This window comes from Lacerta agilis, chromosome 3 (genome assembly GCF_009819535.1).
Source record: "Lacerta agilis isolate rLacAgi1 chromosome 3, rLacAgi1.pri, whole genome shotgun sequence".
Lineage (NCBI taxonomy): Eukaryota > Metazoa > Chordata > Lepidosauria > Squamata > Lacertidae > Lacerta > Lacerta agilis.
The window spans coordinates 13,894,765-13,919,523 of record NC_046314.1 but is presented as its reverse complement, the minus strand read 5'-3'; the positions used below and the strand labels follow the sequence as shown (position 1 = coordinate 13,919,523).

The 24,759-nt window shown below is 41.6% G+C and overlaps 1 protein-coding gene across 1 annotated transcript; it reads left to right on the top strand.

The window, feature by feature from the left end:
- Positions 1-1,927: 1,927 nt before the first annotated feature.
- Positions 1,928-24,424, top strand: SEL1L2 (SEL1L2 adaptor subunit of ERAD E3 ligase). The gene is made up of 16 exons (XM_033142886.1): positions 1,928-2,068; positions 5,875-5,928; positions 6,046-6,105; positions 6,189-6,270; positions 7,460-7,614; positions 9,380-9,436; positions 10,621-10,689; positions 12,632-12,709; positions 14,905-14,967; positions 15,443-15,530; positions 15,624-15,772; positions 16,851-17,016; positions 17,106-17,180; positions 20,982-21,151; positions 21,998-22,126; positions 24,284-24,424. Exons 1-16 carry the CDS (start codon positions 1,937-1,939, stop codon positions 24,401-24,403), a joined length of 1,647 nt encoding a protein of 548 aa, XP_032998777.1. The 5' UTR covers positions 1,928-1,936; the 3' UTR covers positions 24,404-24,424.
- The last annotated feature ends 335 nt before the right edge of the window (positions 24,425-24,759 follow it).

The window sequence follows — 24,759 nt, the reverse complement described above, 5'->3', positions numbered from 1 at the left end:
TGGCGATACATCGTGGAGTTGCATCACAATGTTTTTCTGGTCACATTTCTAGTTGAAGAGGAGGTGGACAAAAAGGACAGAGTTCGTCAGTTTTATCAGAGATGCCTCAAAATACTGAAGCTTTCCAAAAACAAAGAAGATACAGATAGGTAAGTGTAGGCTTAGCTGATTTGCTAACAGTGCCAGAGAAGGCATAAATCGGTTTATGTGCAGGTCTGGCGCAGTCTCCCTTGGTGACTTTAGAAAGATGGAATAAGGTACATGTGGCCATGTTTCTCCCTTTCCTATTAATTTGTATGGTTCCATTGCCAATGCAAGAGTGAGTTTTTCTTGTAGAGATTTGCAATGATAGGCTTGTGAAGCACACCTATGGAGGGGTCCTTTTATAATCAGCCATGTGTTATAATCAGCCACATCTGCCCCATGTAATGTTTGGTGAAGTAAACACATAATATTACATTGCCATGTTCATTGTTTCCATGCGGCCTGCAAACATCAGCAAATGAATGGGACAATGGCAGGACACCATATCATGTCCAGCTTCTTTGTACTAAACATAACTGGTATTAAACAGGGAGGGGAGCAGCAAACTGTATTTAGGCTCTGCTTCAATCCCAGTAGGCTTCCAAGGAACATCACAGCTATGTTCAGTCCTGTCTCATCTGTTTAAGTTGTACTCTTTTTCCTGATTTGAAATTCTCTATGGTCAGGGCCGTCTTATCCATTGGCGCTAGGGGTGCATGGCACCCAGACGCTGGGCTCTCACGGGCGCCAGGCCGAGAGTCTGGGGCCGAGCGCTGGAGTCCAGGGAAAAGCCACTGACAGCTGAGTGGAGCAAAGCCCGTCGGAGCGCCACAGGCTCTTCTTCTGCGGGCAGCTCTTCCCTGGACTCCAACACTCGCCCCCGAACTTGCGCCAAGCAGCCTGCAGCAGAAGAGCCTGTGGTGCTCTGACGGGCTCTCCTCCGCCCAGCTGTCGGCTCTTGTCCTAGCTGCATGGTGGCTAACTGTTTCAGTGCCACACCCGGAGCGCCGCATAACGTGGGGGCTGCGCGATGCATCCTGTTGCATGCGCCGAGCTGTGGGTTCCTTTGCTGGCTTTTCTGGCGTCAGCGCACGCTCCCAGCGCCGCCCAATGTGGGGTGCCAGTGCAGAACGACGGGGAATGCAAGCGGCAGCGGAGGAAACATCTCCAGATGGGATCCACTGCGCGCCGACAGCAGCAACAAAACCCAATGAATAGGAGCGCACCTATCCCATCCAGAGATCTTTCCTCCATTGCTGCTTGCCTTCCCCATTGTTCTGTGCTGGCACCCCACGATGGGTGGCGCTGGGAGCATACGCCGACAGCGGAAAAGCCAGCAAAGGAACCCGCAGCTTTGCACATGCAACAGGATGCTTTGCACAGTGCCCACAACGTTACGTGGCACTCTGGGCGCTGTGCACGCAGCCGAAACAGTTAGCCACCATGCAGTGGGGGGGGGGAGGTAGCAGACGGACAGCGCGGCAACTGTGCCACCCAACATCCCCCCCTCCAAGCATGGAACCTGCACCCACCTTTGTACTGCTCCTGTGTGTGGAGCGCTGGCACCCCCGTTGGTTGGTGCTATGACTCCCTGCGTCCTGCAACCGTTCTAAAGGTAAACAACTATTTCCTCGGGGGGGGGGGAGGTCAACAATTTTGGGGGTCCTCTCCCTAAAAAAAGGTCGACAACACTGGGCAACCTAGGCGCCGGGTGGATCTTTGCACCCCAGCGCTGCATATGCTTAAGACGGACCTGCCTATGGTGATGAAGGGGGTAAACTTCTAATGCAAAGTTACAGCAGAACAAATTCCTGTTTTATGTATAGATGAGAAATTTCCATATCCGACAGACTAAATCTGAACTTTGTGTTTCTGAATCAGAGCCCACCAGCTCCTTGCCAAAGCAGCAGAAATGGGAAGCCATCAAGCTATGGAGCAACTGGCATCTGATATGCTGTTTGGAAATAATGGTCCTCAAAATATAGAAGCAGCTGTATCATTGTATGAAATTTTAGCTGAAGAAGGATCTCATAAAGGCCAGACGGTATGTGCTCTTTAATTAGCTAAAGCTTTAAACAGACGCTACTCTACTTTAGAGTGCATAAATATTTGAAAAGGGGTAAGATGGTGTTTATGCTCAGCCAAGAAATGTCAACAAGGTAGGGATATAAAGTTAATTATTTATTAAATTGCCTGATTTCAAGAGGGTAGCTGGTGTATTCAGCAAACATCTTCTAAAATCCTGGTTCAATAAAATTCCAGATCATGGCTTCAGTCCTAATTCCACTGAAGACACTCCGAAGGTAGACAAATGGTTTCCATGGAACAAAAATCAAATGTTTACGGTTTTCAGAATTGAAGATATAAGAACTAATTATATTTTCGCACCTAGCTAGTATGTCTAAAATGTTCTGATTTGAGGCAAATTAGCAATTTTAACTGAAAAGGATTTGTGGATGACACAAAATAATAGCAAAAAACAACTATGCATAAGAGACCGGCTGCAAATTCAGTCTCTTGTCTAATAAATCACATATCACAACTCCTCTTGCATTCCTTTCACATGACTCTGTTGCAGAACATGAAGAGGCATATCACAAGTTGTGCTGATTGTTGAATCTTTTGTCTAGCTTTTCAAAGCCTTTTGCAGATGTGTCTGGTTGTTTCCTGTGTGTACATACATGGGTAAAAGGAATACATGAATTGTGGATGGGTCATTAAAGAACAGATACCTGTAGACCAAATGTGCCAAAACACATTGGCTTTCCTAAAGTTTTCCAGTCCAGCCATCATTTCAGTCATGTAGGGCTCTCCTGCCAGGGTTTCTTACCTTCCAACTGAGTTCTGGTGAGTGAATGCTTTGTTGAAATAAAAACAAAAGAGTCTTGTGGCATCTTAGACAAGAAGGATGATATCCAACTAAGTCATATACAGAGTCCATTGATTTCATTGTGTCTATTCTCAGTATGACCAACCTTGGATATTGCTATAACATATTTATTGTGCTGTAAGCTTTTATGGATTATTGTCCATGTGCATCGCATGATGCAGGTTGATTGTTTTATGGTCATCAGGCAATGGCTTTTCCACCTGCCTTGCCCTACCCTCCAGCCCTGGGAGCCTTTCCCAGACCATGACTTTAAGAACAGCAGAAGCAGCAGCTGGGAAGAGAGAAGTTCAGGGATATTATTTAAGAATAGTTTTATAAGTTGTGTGTCCTTGTTTTGCAGTTTGATCCTTTTACATGATTTTGTAAGCTTTGTTGTATTTTATGCATTGTGATTTGCCATTATTATTATTATTGATTATAGATTAGTAATTCTTTATCATGGGTAGGCAAACTAAGGTCCGCGGGCCGGATCAGGCCCAATGGCCTTCTGGATCCGGCCCGCAGACGGTCCGGGAATCACCGTGTGGATTGCCAGCATGCACGTTCTTTTCCTCTCCCTCCCACGGCACCGGCGCCGCCTCCTCCATCCCTCCTCCTGGCTTATCCCCGCCCTGCCTAGAGGAGGAAGGGGGCTGGGCTTTATTGGTGCCAGCAGCAGTAGCACTCGAGCGGCTGCCATTTTAACCAGCTCCTCTCTGGAGCCTTTACACATGCCACTCATCATCCCTCTGCCGCTGTTCACCCCCCCCCCCCCCCCCAAAAAAAAATATAGTCTGGCCCCTCACAAGGTCTGAGGGACAGTGGACCGGCCCCCTGCTGAAAAAGTTTGCTGACCCCTGTTCTTTATTGTAACTGATAAGTGTAAACTGTTTAAATTATTATTTGTTGATGTTTAATTTTACTGTTTACTATTACACTCTGATGGATTGTTGAATGCTGTTTTGTTTGTTTTAAAGTTATTGAGACTTTTTATATTGGATCAGATTGTTACTATTAATGTTTGATGTTTTATTGTGTTTTTATTTGTGTTAGAATCTGCCAAGAGTGGCTAGGGCAACCCAGCCAGATGAGCAGGGTATAAATAAAAAAATATTATATATTATAGGTTCTAGGCCATGAAATGTGATCCCACAACAAGGCTTTCTGTCTCCCAAGGTGTCACATTAGCATTCCTCTGGAATGTGCAGAACTGCACATTATAATAAATGTTACAGTACGGTATCTTCAGAAGTATCATTAAGAAACATTTCAGAGGAAAGGGGGAATGTTTTCATGTTGTTTAATGTTGCATCGCTTTAATATTGCAGAACACTACACCTAAGCACATAAGTTTCCTCATTTCCTTGTGAAACAGCTAAATAGCACAGCTTTATTGTGGATCCTGACCATAGGAGGAGGTCAGTTTACATTGTAAATACATTTCCATCCTCTGGACCATGGTCTGGAAAATGAAATGTCCGACGATACAAAGGTTGGACATCCCTGAATTAAATTTTAGCTCAGTGACCTATTTTAAACTGTCTTATAACTATTTGTGAGTAACAAAGTTATGATATATAAATTCAGTTATTCTTCATTCAGAAGGACCACTACTTTTTCCATGTTACATCTTTTCTGTGACACAGTGTTCCACCAATTAATCTTGCCTATGTCTATAACCTTGAACCAAGACTGGCTAGAATAAATCTAGAATTCATTTTGTACAAAGATCGAAGCACACGCCTGTGCCTCAAGGAGTCTATATACAGTCACATCACAGCCTGTCTGCCACTTTAACTTTGTTCTCAGTACGATGTTTATATAGTTACGCACAGAAAATTTGCAAAGGGGAATATATGAAAACACACGTATGTGTGTGTTCACATAGTATTCTCATATATTGCCTTAATGTAACCTGAAAATGTCTGTATCATATATTTATGTGTCATTGTTCGAAGACATGAGCAATGTGACGGCTTCATGAAAATTTCTTATTTAAGCACACTCTGCCTTGACTTTCTCGCTTTAGTTTGTTTGCTCCCATATATTTTTGTCATCTGCTTATACCTCCCAATTGTGATGGCCATTTTCAGAAAGTCCATATCACATTTTGAGAGCTTTGTTTTCAGATATCGGTTCTCAAAAATTCCAACTCCTAGCCTTCTTAGGTCCTCTTCAAATTTAGGATTACAACACTCTCAGAGAGAGAGAAATAAATATTTGCATACATTTTTAGATTATGGGTTGTATCTAGTGGTGGTGTTGAGCTGACAGTAAGATTTCCATCAGCAGAACAAGAAGGGAAGCAATGTTCAGTTATTCCTTCTCCTACAGTCTTCACCACCTGAATCTTTTTTCGAGGGCCTCCAACCTTTCTGGAGGGCTTCCAAGGCTCAGGAGGTGTGGGTAGCTGCAAGAGGGAGGGTGATTCACTAAGAGTTGCCAGAGTATTGCCATTGGATGCAACCCTTAATGTAGACACATTTGTGTGCATCCCAATGTGGTATTATTTTATTTTATTTCTTTGCGCTTCTTGCCCAAAATGCCAAGCCTACATTTACCTTACTTTCCCTAGCTGCAATTCACATGCTACTTCTGAGCATGTTGTCCCTGGATAAGGAAAGCAGAGAATTTTAGGGGGCCACTCAGTGTTTGGAGGAAGCATTCAGCCATGTAAGCAGTCTGAAATGGTAGAGTCCAGACAGACATTTACTACTCTGGAAAATTTCATTTTCCTACATTTCATGGTGGACTAGAGTAAATATACCGTATTTTTCACTCCACAAGTGCATTAATGCTAAGCACTGATTGCATGAAACTGACTTCGTAAAATAAACAAAATCGTAAAATAACAAAATTCGTAAAATAACTTAAAGATAATTTTACCACATGAAAATTGGGCCTAAGACAACTGTTAACAAAATAAGCAATTGAAAAGCAAATGGATTGACTGAACATTTTACTTTATTTCCCCCCCATAGGCATTAGGTTTCTTGTCTTCATATGGAATAGGAGTGGAATACAGTCAATCAAAGGTAATAAAATGCTGTGCTGACTTTACCCTATTGTCATTGAAGTATTTCATCTATATTTTGTGTTTTTCAAAGGGGGGAAAAAAACCTGGCATGATTTTATTTTTCCCTCCTCTTTAGGCACTTGTTTACTACACATTCGCAAGTAATGGGGGAAATCTTCTATCCCAGATGATCTTGGTTTGTAAATCACATATTTTGACTATTTCCAATTCTAGAGGATTGAGTGATAATTAAAATAATTGTGAATTTCCCCCCATCAGGGCTATCGTTACTGGTTAGGAATCAATGTTCCAAGGAGCTGTGAAACAGCACTTATTTATTACAAGAAAGTTGCAGATTACAGTAGGTGGCCTTCATCTGTTGTATCTCTGTTGTTTTAAAGTGCCACTTTTGTTTTCGTTTGTTCTTTGAAAAGAGTCCTGTGGCACCTTAAAGACTAAGAAATACCAGACCCTCAGGGGTGGTGGAGGACATGATTCTCACTCAAATTAGTAAACATATGAAAAGAACAAATTTTCCAAGATCCCAGGCAGGCATGGCCCAATACTTTTTGGCACCTGAGGTGAACCTGAGAATGGCACTCTCTACCCCCAGCAGGGAAGAAGGGATGAGTGAAGATGTACATCAGGAACGGGGGGGGGGGTGAATAAAGGTCTACCTTGAGAACGAAGGTGGAGGGGGACCAGCAGCACCCCCTTTTCATCAAGAGGCCACTGTAGAGGCAGCCTTGGGGAAGGCAGCCAAGGACACAGCAGATCTGGCCTTCAAGGAGCAAGCTGTAGCTGATGCTGCCACTATGGCACTGGCTTTAGCAGCAGACGATGCCTTCCTTGGACGTCAAATCTGCTGCCCCTGTGGATCTTGCCGCCTGAGGCAGTCATATCACCTTGCCTCATGGGTGGGCTGGCCCTAATCCCAGGAATCCAGTTACTTGTCTAATAAAAGAGCCAGTGTGGTGTAGTGGTTAAGAGCGGTGGACTCGTAATCTGGTGAACCGGGTTTGATTCCCCGCTCCTCCACATGCAGCTGCTGGGTGACCTTGGGCAAGTCACACTTCTCTGAAGTCTCTCAGCCTCACTCATCTCACAGAGTGTTTGTTGTGGGGGAGGAAGGGAAAGGAGATTGTTAGCTGCTTTGAGACGCCTTAGGGTAGTGATAAAGCGGGATATCAAATCCAAACTCTTCTTGTCATGTTTATTTGTACTAAAATACAGTCCCAACTGACAAAGCAAGTTGACTGAAGCCATATGCAAGGAATTACAATTAGGGAACTGTAAATACATGTGTGAGGGTAGTGGTAGACTGGAGGGTGGTGGTAGACTGGACCTGCCTCCTCCATCACTGTGTTTAAGGTGACCTAGCATGACCAATGTCAAGAGTGATGGAAGTTGTGGTTCAGAACATCTGTAGGGTACTACATTGACTACATCATGGAAAGGAAAAATTAAATCTCAGATTGTAGGAAGCGGTTGTTCTGATTGTGTTACTTGGAATTTATTATTATTATTATTATTATTATTATTATTATTAGTTGCAACCAAATTAGAAGAAAATGAAGATATGCCAGTTGAAAAAGTGAAGCTGATGGAAAGATCAGAAAATCTGGGTTTTGATACAGAAATCTTGGACTGGGATGTACATCAGTACTACAAGTTTTTGGCTGAAAGAGGAGACACACAGATACAAGTAGGAGATATTCCTTTCTGTTTGCCTATTTATCATTATTATTTATTAATTTGTTAATACTGCTTACATGACTTCAAAGTGGTTTACAAGTATAAAATCAATTATTATTCTATTACTGCTTGGTACGGTACAGCCTCCAAGATAGACAAGAAAAGGCTCCAATGAGCAGTAAGATTTGCAGAAAGGGTAACTGGTGCTAGCTTGCCTTCAATAGAGACACTCTATGCTACCCGAGTTAGGAAGAGAGCAGAGGGAATTGTCGCAGATCCTTAGCATCCCGGTCATCATCTATTTGATTTACTTCCATCTGGACGTCGCTACAGAACTGTATACACAAAATCGGCCAGGCACAGGAACAGTTTTTTCCCTTGTGCCATTAAATTGTTAAATTTGTAGTTGTGTAGCGGAAGGGGAGGTCAGTTATCGGTGGTTTCTTTGCTGTGTCATTGTATTGTTAGTGGAACAGTGTTTGTATAAGGTATGTTTACATTGCAATGTAGCCGAAGCAAAATTCCAAGAATGTTGGAAAATGTACTTGGCCAGTAAATTATTCCTTATCCTTATCCTTAATTAGAAAATATCAACACATCATCAAAATACACAATAAAATAATTCAATCAAAACACTTTTTAAAAATTCTATAATTAAAATGCAATAAAACAAAAACAATAAAAACAGCAATTGTAATGACATAAGAAGAGCCTGCTAGATCAGGTCAGAGGCCCATCTAGTTAGCATCCTGTTCTCACTGTGACCAGCCAGCTGCCATGCAAAGCCCACAAGCAGAACCTGAGCACAACAGCACTTTTCCCATCTGCAATTCCACACAACTGGTATTTAGCGGCCTACTGCCTCCAGTTGTGGAGGTAGTACATAGTCGTCATGCTTGGTAGCCATTGATAGCCTTAACGTCCATAAATTTATCTAATCCTCTACTAAAGCCATCTAAATTGAATGTGGCCATTTTGTGTTTTTGTGCTGTGTGACACAAGGCTTTGCCCGCATAGATCTAACTGTAGTGTTCAGGAATTTAAACAATATTCTGTACATCCTGATTTACTGGAATCCCTATCTTTACTAGGAATATTATAATTGACCCTCAACCTACAAATATTGCAGATTAGTGTGGCATTATGTGACAAATGCATTGAAACTGCTGCCACCAAGCCTCTCTCTCCCTTCTCCCCGTCCCATTATGGTCCTATTTCGCCCTCACCTTCAGGATCTGCTTGATAGATCTGCTTCCCAGGGAGTCTAACAATGATGAAGTCATATGTTTCCTGGAAGCTTAAAAATAAATAAATGGTTGAATTGTTTGGTCTTCTATGCTAAAAAAAATGCTGTTAGCCACCTTTTTAACTCTGATGTGGGACATAATTATCAATCAATCAACCAACCAAAAATGTTGTGTGTTTGTTGTGAAACAATATTTTATCCCTTTCTATTAAAAAAGTAAGTTAATGTTAAATAAGATCCCAGGAACAGCAGCTGAATCCTTCAGAATAGTATTCCCCACAGACCCTTTGCCATAAATTCTGCGCCCAAGTCTTATTCTCTGACACCATTTGCACAAATGGGACTTCCCCTTCCTCTCTTCTCTCCTGCAGTTATCTGTGCACCCGCAAAAAACAAAATCTGCTCTGGAGGCTTGGAGAAAACAGGGGGAAGGGGGAAATTTTGTTGTGTTTGCTGGTGTGACATTGGGCCATTCTTGCTCATTGGCTTAAAAAGACAAGATATTCATTTTTAAAATAATTATTTCTAGGTGTATCTAGGACAGCTGCATCTCGTTGGAAGGAAAGGACTCGAGAGAGATCATGCTGTAAGTGCAGGTAGATTAGAAGGATGAATGTCGTGCTCTTACAGTTTTAAATTTTAGAAGTATATTTGGTTGATTTGAATGCGATGGTTCCAATGGTTCCAAGATCGCAAAGTAATACCCCTGTTCAAACAGGCATCCTTTTGAGAATCTAGCATGGTCTTTCATTTCCTCCGAGTTCAAGCAGCAATTTAGGAAGCTGGTGCTTAGGTTTTTATAAACAGAAATTCCGGCTGTGTGAGTTTGCGTGTTCTTTTAAACATTTATGCAACAAATGTGTAGAGTGCTTTTTTAGTTTGGGAGTTTTGACAGCAGAAAATTAGGGTTTCTGTAAGGCAGTTTCAGAAAAGCATTATTTAAGGTGGAAAGGGTGGGCATTTGTGAGTGCCCTTCTGGACCACAACCTAAGATTTATGTGTTTTCAGCAAAATGGGACTAAAAAACCAAACAAACACAGGAAGCTGTTTTATACCAGGTCAAGCCATTGGCTCTTCAGAGCTCTAGGGATGTGGAAAAATTTCAGTTCAGTTGGCATGTAAAGCTGAATTAATCAAATTCACACTTTCTGATTCACAGCCAGCCTTTGAAATTCACACATATCTGTGTTGTAATGCAGCTCAATAATCAAGCAATGCTTTTAAAAATGCATATATTAGGGTGAAATGTGCATTAAAATAAATAAATTAAAATAACATACAAAAACACATCACATTAAGGAAAATTGCTTGCAAAAATGCACATATAGTCAAAACTTCATAAAAATGTGTTTATTGGGAAAACGTCACACTAAAATGCAGAAGAATTTTCATGGGGATTTGAAAACAAACTGCAAATTGCACATAAGACAAGAAATTATTTTAAGATGGTAAAACTAATAAGCAACTAAAGAGATCCAAATGGGCAGATTCTTCCATCCCTAGTTAACACTGACGGATGGTGTCTCTCCAGGGTTTCAGATGGGACATTTGCAGCCCTGCCTGGAGACATTATGGATTGAACCCCAATACCGTTTGGGGCATATGATCTTAGTTTGTACAGACTACTAGAACATAAAGATGCCAATTTGAATTGTTGTGCACCAATATGGCCCGTCTAACTATGAACAGGTGTCAAGGCAGGAGAATACGTACCTTGATTTGGAAACTTTGTTATATCAATCATAACTTTATTCTGCTCTTTTTCTTTAGAAAGCCTTCTACTATTTCCTAAAGGCAGCGAATGCGGGGAATGCACATGGTATGGCATTCCTGGGAAAGGTACCTATGCTTGCTTCTTGGAATTAATTTGTTAGCTTGAGACCCCATCTAGGGTCTTTTGTAGTTCCCTCCCATTCAAGCAGAGTCCAGCTGCAGTGGATAGGAGCCATTCTCACATACAAGCTACTTGCGATGTGGTCAAAGCACAGTGGAGGAGATTGGAGCAGGGAAGAGGCAGTCTTCAGTTGCACATTTAAAAGCACATGAAACTACAGTTCTCGCCTATCCTGTATGACGGAGCTTTCCGAACTTTTCATGTTGGTGACACACTTTTTTAGACATGCATCATTTCGCGACACAATAATTCAGTTTTGCTAGCAAACCGGAGGTTAAACTCACCCCTTTCCAGTGCCAGGAGGAATGCAGGGAGCATTTGCGTGATACACCGACACACTGCAGCCGACACACTAACGTGTCATGACGCACAGTTTGGGAAGCTCTGCTGTATGATCATAGCCAAAGGGATCTGACTATCTTGTATCTCTGCATGCAAAATCAAAGGCATATTATGATTGACTTTGAAGTGATGTGCTTCGAAGTAGAATGGCAAACGTAAGGAGGACTTTCAAGAGGCATGAACACTTTTGAGGGGAGAATTTGACATTTCTTTCCCCCTTCCATTTCCTGGTTAGCTTCCCCCTTGACATTTCCTGGTTAGCTTAAGAACATACCAAAACAAAGTACTTCCCCTCCAATCAATGGTGTGGGCCCCAAATTTCCATGAGATGCTGCTGGCAGAATTGGGGGGGGGGGCAATTTTGGCTTATTTCTCCTTTCCTCTGCAGCACCCTGAAAATCTGTTCTGGAGGGCTTACAAGACCAACTGGAACAGATCAAGATGTGACGCTGAGGACTGGAGGAGAAAGGGGGATCAGAAAAAACACTCTCTTTTCCTTCTGCCAATGGGAGCCATCACTGGATTGAAAGCCCTTCCATGAATAGAAGGAGTCTTTCGATTTGCAAATGGAAAATTAATTCCATTGCTGGTTGTAAGTTGTGGAGCTCCCTCCCCACAGGGGTGTGTCTGATACCTTCATTCCACAGCTTCTGGCGATTGCTCACACCTCTTTGTCCTTGCTTTTGACACTTGAGATGTATATTTTTAGCACCCACTTTTCCCCTCTACTTGTAAGTCATTTTAAAGTGTATTTTATATTGTGTTGCTGTTATATTGTGTTGTAATGTGTGTTTTAATGTTATAACCTGCCCTGGAACCTTAGGGCAAAGGGCGGGTAATAAATTTAATATTAATTATTATTAAGCAGGTATTGGTTTGTTTGTTTTTTTAAAGAATTGTCATGTTACTGTAAGCTGTGGGTATTCCTTTTGGAAACAAATACACAATGTGTTCAGCTGCTTGTCAAAACAAAATCAAAAATCAAAAAATTCCTTCCAGTAGCACCTTAGAGACCAACTAAATTCATTCTTGGTATGAGAAGAAGTGTGCATGCACACGAAAGTTCATACCAAGAACAATCTTAGTTGGTCTCTAAGGTGCTACTGGAAGGAATTTTTAAATTTTTTATTTTGTTTTGACGATGGCAGACCAACACAGCTACCTACCTGTAACTGGAACTTCAGCTGCTTGTGTTATAGGTGTATATTTAAAGCAGGAGTAGAGAGCCTTCAGCTCTCTGGATGTTGCTGATATATAACTCTCATCAGCCCTAAACAAAATAAAAAATAAAAAAAAATCAGGCGAATGGATATTGTAACATTTGGAGGGCCAAAGATTCCTCAAATCTGCCTTAAAGTAACTCAAGAAAGCCCAGCATTATACATAACAGAGAGTCAAACAGAAAACAGGAAGTAAAAGTGCAAAGTAGGATAAAATTCAGAGGAACTTCATCCATTTGTTTTGCAAATTTTTAATGGCAAGAGGAGGCATTTCCATGGATAGCCACCATCATCTGAAGAAATATCCCCTCTTAATCCTGTCTAGATGTATTTAGAAGGAACTGCTACAGTGCCTCAGAGTAACATTGCAGCTTTCAAGTATTTCAAAATGGCGGCAGAGAAGGTATTGTATTTCCTTTCTTTTCTTTTCTTTAAAAAAGTAGCAGCCTTATTTAATCATAAATAATACATTGTTCTTATGAATACATTTAAATCCGACAATTAAAGATGACAACAATCACTGCTTCAAAGCAACTTTTAACTTTATATATTACAAGCATTAAATCAACACCACACCATGATTAACCTTCTGTAAAGGTAAAGGTAAAGGTACCCCTGACCATTAGGTCCAGTCGCAGACGACTCTAGGGTTGCGGCACTCATCTCGCTCTGTAGGCCGAGGGAGCCGGTGTTTGTCCGCAGACAGCTTCCGGGTCATGTGGCCAGCATGACTAAGCCACTTCCGGCGAACCAGAGCAGCACACGGAAACACCGTTTACCTTCCCGCCGGAGCAGTACCTATTTATCTACTTGCACTTGACGTGCTTTCGAACTGCTAGGTGGGCAGGAGCTGGGACCGAACAACAGGAGCTCACCCCGTCGCAGGGGTTTGAACTGCCGACTTTCTGATCAGCAAGCCCTAGGCTCTGTGGTTTAGACCACAGCACTACTGCTGTACCAGCTCTTTAAAATGTCCTTAACCTATTATACCAGATTTGTCAACCTTCTGCCTGTGGAGGCTTCCAGTGGTGCCCATGGCTGGTGCTGTAGACTCTGAACTTTCATTTTAAAAATCTCTGAGAAATAAAGCTACATGCAGGTACCTTTTAAATTAAATGAGAGTGATGTGACCACCTTGCATATTTTTCCTGGTAATGAGGAATGCTCCCTGTTGTTATTTAGACATCAGCAGGATCAGTCAATGGAATATTTTGCACAGCTTTTTGTATACTGCTTAGAGGTGGGTTGCCTTTTTAAAATAAAATGTCAAGCAGCTAATATATAAGACACATAAAATGTTTCGGTGCTAAAAGTGCAAAACAATACGAGTTGTTATAACTAATGAGGTAAATTTCAGATCTAACAACTCAAGGTTATATTTGAAAGAGAGACTGACCCCACAAATGTTATAGGAAAGTGTTGCTTCATGATGTGATTTCACCACATCAATATTGAATTGGGAATCAAGTTGTAGATATATTGAGGGTGTCATGTGTCAAACTACATTGTCCCTTCATTCCTCTCCTGCTGTTCATTTTGCCTGTATTTTTAGACTGCTGGCATATGCATCTGCCTCTTTAATTTAATCTTTTAAAACACCATATGCATTGGTACTATGTAAGAGGTGCCTAACTTGTTCAACACTAAGGACTGTAATAGATAAGTAGGAGCAACTGAAAAGGCCGCATAGAAAAATGGTTATGTGGTGAACAACATTGGGGGAGAGGGGAACCTTTCCATAAAACTTCCATTAAACTTGTAGGCTTCACATTACACTTGCTCAGACTGCATTTGTCCTACAAAATTAATATTTTCTTTGTCTATATACTGTATTGTGTTGTACTTGGGTCTGGTGAAGCCTTTGACACCAAGCTGGGTTGAAATAATGACACTGAAGTTCATGAACGTTTCAACTACCTCCAGAGCAAACCTATCAGAACTTACTCTTAATTAAACTCATTGAACTCAGCGGAAATAATTCCAGTTGAATTAAATGAGTACAGTTGCATAAGATTGCATTAATAATCATGACTGTGTGACGAAATGCTTCATTTAGGTCATCCTAAACCTTTTATTGCTCATACCAGGGTTATGTACCCAGTGTGGTGTAGTCGTTAAGAGCCGTAGACTCGTAATCTGGTGAACCGGGTTCGCGTCCCCGCTCCTCCACATGCAGCTGCTGGGTGACCTTGGGCTAGTCACACTTCTCTGAAGTCTCTCAGCCCCACTCACCTCACAGAGTGTTGGTTGTGGGGGAGGAAGGGAAAGGAGAATGTTAGCCGCTTTGAGACTCCTTCGGGTAGTGAAAAGCGGGATATCAAATCCAAACTCTTCTGTGTGAATAACTTGGTGTGACACAATGTCTAGAGTAGTTATGGCGAAGGAGACATTGGTCTCTTGGTTAACAAGAGAGAAATATAATCAGTAAATAAATATAATTGACACTAAGGCACACAATTACAATGCTTCTTTATAGGTTCTTTTCATAGAATGGGTAACTTATTATTATGTCTAAATGAAACATTATCAATTAATATGTTTTTTAGGGTAACATTATTATGTCTAAATGAAACATGATCAATTAATATGTTTTTTTAGGGCAATTCCATTGGACTATGGGGGCTTGGACGTCTTTATTTTCATGGTAAAGGTGTTCCACGCGTAAGTCTTCAGTGTATCAGACCTTTTTCATAATCGAAAAACTAGCCAATCAAATCATAAGATACTTGGCCTAATATGGCTTTAACATCCCAAAATTGAAACATAGGTATTATGTTTTTACATGCAAGGGGTCCTAGGGTACCACCACACAATAGACAAGGTGGGGAGGGGTCTCCACCTTCAAGCACCCCTGAGCCAATCAGGAGGCACACTGCACAGACCAATAAATGGCTTACCACAAGGGCTGTTCCACCAGAGTCTCTGTGTACCTTGCACTCTGTTGTCATAGTGGGACTTCTGCTACGTCTCATGACCCCTCAGCCAACAGATCTCAAGTACAGGATTGTGCCTCAAGTTATCAGTACCGCTTCTCATAATGCAGCTGCAACTTCTTCTGAGCTGCGGCCCACGATCAGTGTTCCACAAAAGCAGAAACTAATTTCTTGACTTCTCAATAAGATTGTTTCCCTTTCAGAATCACAGCGAAGCTTTTAAATACTTTCAAAAAGCAGCAGAGAAGGGATTTGCCCAGGCCCAATTTCAACTGGGCCTTATGTATCACAGTAAGTCCCTGGGCACGGTTCTTCCTTTTGTCAAAGCTCCCGTGGTTCAGTTACCTAATTTTTGATGAAAATCCAAATCCTATTTCATTGCAGGTGGCTCAGGAGTCAAGAGAGATTACAAACTTGCCTTCCAATATTTTTACTTGGCATCTCAAAACGGGCAACCCCTTGCTGTTTATCACTTGGCTCAAATGTACGCTACGGGAACGGGAGCTTTCAGGTCATGCCAGAATGCTGTTGAAGTAAGTAAGGCCCTGTTTGAGAGTCTGCCCTTTGAGATAATACAGTGGTACCTTGGGTTAAGAACTTAATTCGTTCTGGAGGTCCGTTCTTAACCTGAAACTGTTCTTAACCTGAGGTACCACTTTAGATAATGGGGCCTCCCGCCGCCGCCGCACCACCGCCACGCCACCACCGCGTGATTTCTGTTCTCATCCTGAAGCAAAGTTCTTAACCCGAGGTACTATTTCTGGGTTAGCGGAGTCTGTAACCTGAGGTACCACTGTAATGTTGATGGTTGTTCTCATTGTATCATTAACTGTCCAATATCAACAGCTGTCCAGAGACAACAACCACCCAGTAGCAATAGATACAGAGTCAAACTACACTTTATGTTAAATGAATAGCTCAGAAACATTCCAGGAGTTTTCTTTCTTGAATTTCAAGCATGCGGGCCAAAATTGCATCAGGGCTACAGTATGTGGGGAGGAAAAGTTTATGGTTTTTTCCTGCCCAGCCACAATCATGGCAAACATGTTCTCTTGCGCTTAGACGTAGCCAAGCCAAAAAATCTTCCACTGGCATCTATTACCCCCACCTTCCAAAGTTAGGTTTCTATCAAAGAGACTACAAAATATTAAGAATTTGGGGAGTTGCTAGTCTGCAGATGAATTAATTCTACTTTTTTTTTTTTTTTTTGCATCTCCTCATGGCATTTGTGTCCTTAGCGCTAAGAAATGTTTTGCAAACATTACACACAAACCAGCCAAAGCTATGCACATTGCATTGATTTCAAAGGAGATTTAAGCACAACACATGCTGAACTTGTTTTAAAGTGCAAACCTGTGGATTTTTTCCCCTCAGAAACTCAGAAGTCCCATTGTTTTCTGGGGACTTACTCCCAGGTAAGTATGCCTAGGACTGCCGCCCACGTTGGTGTCGTTCTTTTAAAACCACTGCCCTGTCTAGTGTCTCCCTTTAATCTTCTTTTCTTCCATTAACCCTGCTGTTAAGGCAGGGTTAATTACAAACTTCTGGTGCTATTTGTATGTGTTTAATGTCTGTCTTTTTTTCTTTTCTTTTTTTTCTTTTGCTATTTAGCTTTACAGAACTGTATGTGAACTGGGGAGATGGTCAGAAAAATTCCTGACAGCACACTTTGCTTACCAGACTGGTAATGTTGATTCATCTTTTCTTCAATATGCACTTCTAGCAGAAATGGGCTATGAAGTAGCTCAGTGCAATTCAGCTCACATTATGGAATCTGGTAAGGGAAGCTTTTATCTTATGCTGCTTACTTGCATTCTTTAACACGGTGATTGTCTTAAGACAAATTATGTCAATATTTTGTTACAGAAAATGTTAAATTTCTCCACCGAGAGCAGATACATCCATTGGCTCTTCTTTTATGGAAGCGGGCTGCAAATCAAGGTACGAACAGAGTTAAAAATAACCTGTGCCTAGCTGTCCACTCTTATTAGTATGACCCCCCCCCCCAATTTTGGCTCTTGCAGTTAAATAGGAAGAAAATATTACATTCATGCAGCAATACCGATAAGTCATTAAAAATCACCGTTACAAAATATTTAGATATTATTTTCCTTCCCCTCCACTTAATTCATTGAGATGGCAGTCCCACAGGCATTTCTTATAAAGTACTGAATAATAAAATGTAAAAAAAATGAATGATGTGCACATTAATTGTTACCTTGTTCCTTTTACATGGGCTTGCTCCATCAATCTCTATACAGTAGTGGGGTTATTGCTTTGTTTTTGATTTTATTATGTATTTCGTGTTCTCATTTTGTATTTTTATGTTGTGAACCACCCTGTGATCTTTGGATGAAGGGTGGTATACAAATTTAATAAATCATTATAAAAAATATAATTCCTATGACGATAGAATGTTAAGTGACCTTCAAGAATAGGTATTCCCCCCCCCCAACCTAGCTATCTTTATTCCCAACCAATCTCACTTTTTTTATTACCCTCTACTTAATTTTGTTACTTATAAAGAAGCAATGAATGGTTTAAACAAGTTCGCTTCATTGCTATTTCATGAGCCATCCATTCTGTCAGAGAAAAGGAAGGATAATTTGAAAAATGCAACCTCATGCTCGTTCGAGCTAATTATTTTTTCAGTTCTTTGCCATGCTTATCAAAGTCCCTACGTGATGTTTGGAGTATAGAACTAAACTCACTGAGCAGTAAAGACTTAGCTACCATGAACCTTTAATTTCTGCTCAAGCAAAGCAACTAGTTATGCCTTGTCCTTCATGCCCTGAAGGCGACTGAATTTTCTAAGATGTCAGAATGAAGAGTGCTCTCAGCTTGCCTCACTTCCTTGGACATAATTCATCCCAGCCTGTCCATTTCTTGAGACTCACAATGGGGAACTTAGATTTCAGCATTTCTTTCATCTTGGTTTTTCTTTAGAGTACTTCCTTAACCAGGACGGGTAGGTTTAATGGTAGAATAATGCTGTAGCCTTGGCAATTCTATTAAAGACTAGCCAGCAAATCTGAACAAGGGCATCCTCATTCCAGGTCCTAGAACCATGTCACCAAATGACATATATGAATTACCATCAAATATTTTAATAGAAGAACAAAGTATTCCCAAAGCCAATTGCCATTTTCATTTGACTAAAATTTGTAACCTACTTGATCCCTGCTCTTTGGGGATTCAAAGTGTGCAAACAATCCTGTTAAAACAAAAGAGCAACATTTTCAGAACAAATGCAATTTACTGTCACACTGCCAGCATCATTCTGATTCCCCAGACCTAAAGACCACTAGATCTTTGTATTGACCAGAGTCTCCACTGCACTATATAAAAGCAGCAGGATGTCCTCCACTAGTCTTTAAGCAGACCTAGGAATGACCACAGACCCTTTTCCATGTCTTCCGCCTCTACCTAAAGATAAGCAGGTGGTGACTGAGTGACTGCCTAGACCAAGGGTCCCCATACTAAGGCCCCGGGGGCCGGATGCGGCCCAATCGCCTTCTAAATCCGGTCTGCGGACAGTCCGGGAATCAGCGTGTTTTTATATGAGTAGAATGTGTCGTTTTATTTAAAATGCATCTCTGGGTTATTTGTGGGGCCTGCCTGGTGTTTTTACATGAGTATAATGTGTGTTTTTATTAAAAATGCATCTCTGGCTTATTTGTGGGGCATAGGAATTCATATTTTTTTCCAAAATATAGTCCGGCCCCCCACAAGGTCTGAAGGACAGTGGACCGGCCCCCTGCTGAAAAAGTTTGCTGACCCCTGGCCTAGAGTGTCTTATGCCCTTTACAGGGAAATTCATCTGGCACCAATTCTTGGCAACATAGTTTTTACTCATTTTCCTCTTTAAACTGTTAGTTTGCATTGGGATATATCTTTGGGAGCGGGTGGCACTGTGGTCTAACCACCGAGCCTCTTGGGCTTGCTGATTGGAAGGTCAGCGGTTCGACTCTGCACAGCGGGGTGAGCTCCCGTTACTCTGTCCCTGTTTCTGCCAACTTAGCAGTTCGAAATCACACCAATGCAATTAGATAAATAGGTACCACTGTGGCAGGAAGGTAAATGGCGCTTCCGTTCACTCTGGTTTCCATCACGGTGCTCCGTTGCACCAGAAGCGGTTTAGTCATGCTGGCCACATGATCTGGAAAGCTGTCTGTGGACAAATGCCAGCTCCCTCGGCCTGAAAGCGAGGTGAGCGCCACAACCCCATAGTCGCCTTTGAATGGATTTAACTGTCCAGGGATCCTTTACCTTTAACCTATCTTTTTTAGAGCACATGACATGCAACAATTACATAACAATAAATACTGTGGCTGCCCTAAAAAAGCTCAACATTTTACCTTCCCCCTGAAAAAAATCAATAACTTTTGACCCGAACCCCCAAAAGGGGGGTAGATCACTGCCAGTTTTTAACTTTGTGAGTAGATCACAGTCTTTTGGGAGTTGGCCACCCCGATGCATAATAACATATATTGCTTAAATTGGTAACCATAAGGAAAAGGTATTTTGTATCAATATTAATTAAAATTTATAAGAATTTATAGGAAGCAGGAGAGGGAAAAGAATTAAAATATGTACTTCATGCACACTACAATGCTGTAAACTCTGAGTACTGTTGTTCTGCCAAACCTGGGCATTGTGTATGGAGGTCCTGCGCTGCCCAAATGACAAGACTCCTCTCTTGGCCTCACTGATATGGTCCAAAGGAAAGGAAAGCAATACATTTGGCACTAGCTTGCCTGCAGGAGTTGCCAGAAGGAACGTACAAGATGCCATTCTACTGTGGATTTGTGTAGGGTATTACTCTTTAGCCTTTTCTTCTCCCAAAGAAGTCCCGTAAAGCAGTGGGTATGGATTGTTCCTTGAGGTTTACTCCTGAAGTCTTTCTCATAGACAAGTACACCTGCAAGCAAGACAGTGGAGGTTGGGTTCAGAGTTTTCCTTCTCCTAGATGGGCCACCTTCCCAGGTGAATGAGCCCTGCCTGCGCCTCTACAGCTCATGCAGAAACTGCTTTCTTGACTGATGGACCCACTAACTGGTCATATCCGATCAATCTGCCAGAGCCTGACTTTGCATGCAGGGGAAGTCCCTAGAAGAGCTTCCTCTATAAGGCCTCTTCTTCAGGACCACCCCAGTTACAAAGGGATGAGAACATGGCACCATTTGTATTTATAGCAACATGGGCTCTGAGAGCTGGTAATCTGGCACTGATTCTCAAATAATTGCAGTTCCAAACTTCTTCTTTTTTGTCTCAAGGTGAGTGTTGGCTTCTTATAACTGTTCTGTTATGGTTAATTTTCAAGTGCTGTTTTATCTATGTATCACTGTCTCTCTGTCTTATCTAATTGGATTACTGCATTGTAAGCTGCCTCACAAGTTTTATTGGCAGGCAGCCTAAGAAACATTTCTAATAAATACTTGTGATCCAAATAGCTGGGATCCAGCCAAAAACCTGAAAACAGAGTAAGTCAACACTTGTGCTGGAGAAGCAGGTGTCATATGTGGTCCAGCGTCTTTGTACACATGCACAGAAACCTCTTTCAGAGGGAGGCCACCTTGTTTGAATTGCACTTTTCAGAACCACCTTCAGAACTGGTGTCACAAATGACAATGACCAAGAATTCTTCCTCTATCACCTTGGATTGATAGGTGCGGTATATTATAAATAACAGCCACAAAAGCAATCATAATCATAATATTTTTTCAACTATTTGTCTTGCAGGCAATATATTTGCCAGAGTTAAAACGGGAGATTATCACTTCTATGGTTTTGGAATAAAGAGAGATTACTTGGCAGCTGCAGTTCATTACAACCTTGCTGCCAATCAACAGAGTGCTCAAGCCATGTTCAATCTGGCATATATGTATGAATATGGTTTAGGCATTGCAAAGGTAACATAATCTACGTCTGGTGCTGCATCAAACATTAGCTCTGCAAATAAACTTTTGTTATTGTGTATATTCTAGTTAAAGAACCAAGGTGGGTGGGACACAAAATTTTCATTTCGGCAGGGTACTTGACCTGTCCAAAAATGTGGTCAGTTGACCAAGTATTGACCAAATATTGACCAACACATCAGTATATTAGGAACAATGAAGACACTGAATATGTTCTTCAACTGCGACAGCAGGATAACGAGCACAGCTCAGAAAAGCTAAAGAATTGAGAAGTCAGTAGATTATGAGAATTTCCACCATTATTAATGGACTATAACACTACAATTGGTGGAATATGTTAGTCTTATTTAACATGTGGAACTACAAATGACCCAGTGGCTTAGTTCCACATTATTCGTGCCATGCACAAGTGTTAAGTGGTTCTGCACCCTGAATGCAAAAATATTTCCCCCCAGAAGACAATGTTTGGTTTTGCTCAGAGATGCTGTTGGAAGGGGTTGCTGACAAACATCTATGCAAAAACGGATCACTACCCTGAAGTGCTTTGGATCTTGAGATACGCTACCTTTGAGGAAATGGTGATTCTTTTCCTCGCTGGTTTTCTAGGCTGACTGATGCTTACAATATAGTAAATCACCCCAAGGCTTTATGCTAAAGCATGCAAACTATGCATACAAGCAAGAATTCTGATTCAGTCAACAGAATTTGACAATCTTGATTGACCCTTATCATATCAATCAAAATGATTTTGAGAGCTCCACAATGACATTGCTACTGGAAGGTGCCTTAACCATAGATATTTCATAAAGCCCTTGCAAAGTTATGACTTTCTATCTTTAGGATATACACTTAGCTAGAAGGTGGTATGACCTGGCAGCTGAGACAAGCCCAGATGCTTTCATCCCAGTGTTCCTAGCATATATAAGACTAGAAGTGATGCACCTGTTCACAGATCTTCAGCTTCTCAAGGTAAGTGTGATTTACACAAACTTAACCTCTCGTAATTTGATTAGGGCCTGCTATTCCAAGATACCCTATTTGTGAAATTGCTCTTCACTCTTATTTGTAGTCATTGTAGTTGTCAAACCTAGAATGCTTAGACCAGTTTTTAAGATTCAGGGCACCTAACGTGCTCCCAACATGCAAATGTTGTTGCTAATTGACATTTCACACTGGAGTGATTTCCTCAGATGCAGAATCCTTACGAAATTGAAATCCTCCTGTATAATTCACAGAAGTGTGATTTTAAGTACCGGTATCAGATCTTGAAAGTGGGGCTAGATGTGCAAATCTAAATGTGTTTCTACTAAGCCTAATGGCAATCTTTGCCTTTCCTTGAGTGGGACTGTAACTTTTCATAATTTCTTCCCAAACCCCAACCCCCCCCCCAAGCCCTAAATCTAATGCTCACACCCTGAAACCCCAACCCCTAAACCTAAAATCTGAACCACTACACTGAACCCCTGAACCTGAACCTGAACCCCTAAACCAAACTCCTAAACTAGGGTTAGGATTGGGTTAGGCTTATTGTTAGGTTTAGGATTGGGTAGGGTTAGGTTTCGGGTGAGGGTTGGGCTTGGGATAGGGTCAGAGTTACAGTTGGGTTGGGGTTAGGGTTGGGGTTGGGGTAGGATTAGGGTTGGTTTAGAAGTAGGGTTAGGGTTGGGTTAGGGTTACAGTTATGGTTAGGTTTAGGGTTTAGGGTTTAGGGTTTGGTTAGGGGTTAGGGCTAGGTTAGGGTTAGGGGTTAGGGTTAGGAGTACAGGTTAGGTCATTAGGGCTGGGGGTTAGGATTAGGGTTGGGTTTGGGGGTTCAAGTTTGGGGTTTGGGTTAGGAGGTTAGGATTAAGAAGTTTTAGGGTAAGGTTTAGGTTTAGAGGTTGGTTAGGGTGAGGGTTAGGGCTGGTGTTGGGGTTAGTGTGTTAGGGTTTAGGGGGTTGGGATCAGTGATTAGGGTGAGGCTGAGGGTTAGTGTTAGGGGTTATGGTTAGGTAGCAGTTCTTTTACCATCCACCATTTTGGAGGAGGTGTTACTTGAAGAAACTTTCAGCTGCCATGAGAGGAATTTAACTTCTCCCAGAAAAACTGGAACCTTCCACCTATCTATTGGTGAACAGATTCCCCCCGCACCCAAATCTGGAGGAAGAGGACAAAAATGGAAGGCAGTGTATACCAATGCCAGAAACTCCCTCCCACATAGGAAAATAGTTTGGCATTTAAACAATCCTCCATGTCCACCCCCATGAACAGAAGCCTTTTCTTCTTCTTTTTTGTGGATGCACACTTGTTAAGGTTATTCCCGGGTACCAAAACAAACTGGTGGGCAGAATCATATCTCAGCATTTTTTGCTGTGTATATTGAAACCATGATGTGGTGAAAATGCTCTGTGTTAATAGAACTCTAGAACCTGACTATGAATAGCATAGGATCCTTTATTTGGTAAGGAGTGTGTGCCTATTTTGGCCAAACTGTGGGAGGCAGTGAAAGATAGGCGTGCCTGGCGTGCTCTGGTCCATGGGGTCACAAAGAGTCGGACACGACTGAACCACTGAACAACAACAAGTGTGCCTATTTTATTCTTAAACTGTCCTCCACGTGAAGAAAGGATCCAGTCTAAAATTAAGATCATTCTGTGAATGCTGTTGTAGCTCAACTCTTTTCTCTGCTCTTTGGGGTAACAACCAAAATCCTGAGCCACATGGGGATTTGTCCATGTTGTAGGTCAGGCATAGGCAAACTCCGGCCCTCCAGATGTTTTGAGACTACAATTCCCATCATCCCTGACCAGTGGTCCTGTTAGCTAGGGATGATGGGAGTTGTAGTTCCAAAACATCTGGAGGGCCGGGTTTGCCTATGCCTGTTGTAGGTCCTTCTGTCAAAGTCACCATTATGGAGCTGAGTAAAGCTGATGAGGGGAGGACCTGCAGCATAGGATCAGGATGTTATAGTTACATTATAGTTACAGCACCAGGAACGAAGCATACATGCCACGAACCTGAGACCAAGTAGTAACCAGTGAGGAAAGTGGGTAATACAGAAAGGTGTTGCTCATACCTATTGTGCAAGTCATATTTGCAAAGCAAAGCTTTTCACCTTGAAAATACTTTTTTTCTTCTCTTCTATAGCAAACAGGAAACTGGAAACTGCTAGGCTTGGACCACATGCTAAGATTACACTGGGATCTGATTGTGATGATAGTCATCGTTTTGTTGCTTATACTGTTGATAAGCAGCAGGCAAAATTAAACAGGAGGGGTATGAAAGTTCTATGAAAGTTCTGTTCATTTTTTTCTTATGGTTTTAACATAGTATTCAGCACAAATATTACTTTAGTCTCTATTCAGCATTAAAAAGCAACAAGTCAAAACCTAATAAAATACATTAGTAGTACTACCTCCCCATTCAGTTTGAAGTGTGAACAAAACTTTTAACTGAAATCAAAAGCCACCTGACTCATAACCTTGCAAGCTGTGCCTTAAAAAACATGTATAAATAGCATATTTGTACCAATCTTGCCTGGAAATAGTATTTTCTAATGTCACTCAGCGCTCATCCAGATTTCCTTTTGTGCCACGTTTCTATGCACAGGTCTGGGCTTTAAA

Bases quoted from the DNA above. Each gene is read 5' to 3' on its own strand.
- SEL1L2 (XM_033142886.1), top strand. From the start codon at position 1,937: ATGGGAAGCCATCAAGCTATGGAGCAACTGGCATCTGATATGCTGTTT. The intron at 6,106-6,188 runs GTTTGTAAATCA...TCCCCCCATCAG, and splicing joins TTCTATCCCAGATGATCTTG to GGCTATCGTTACTGGTTAGG. The intron at 15,531-15,623 runs GTAAGTCCCTGG...ATTTCATTGCAG, and splicing joins ACTGGGCCTTATGTATCACA to GTGGCTCAGGAGTCAAGAGA.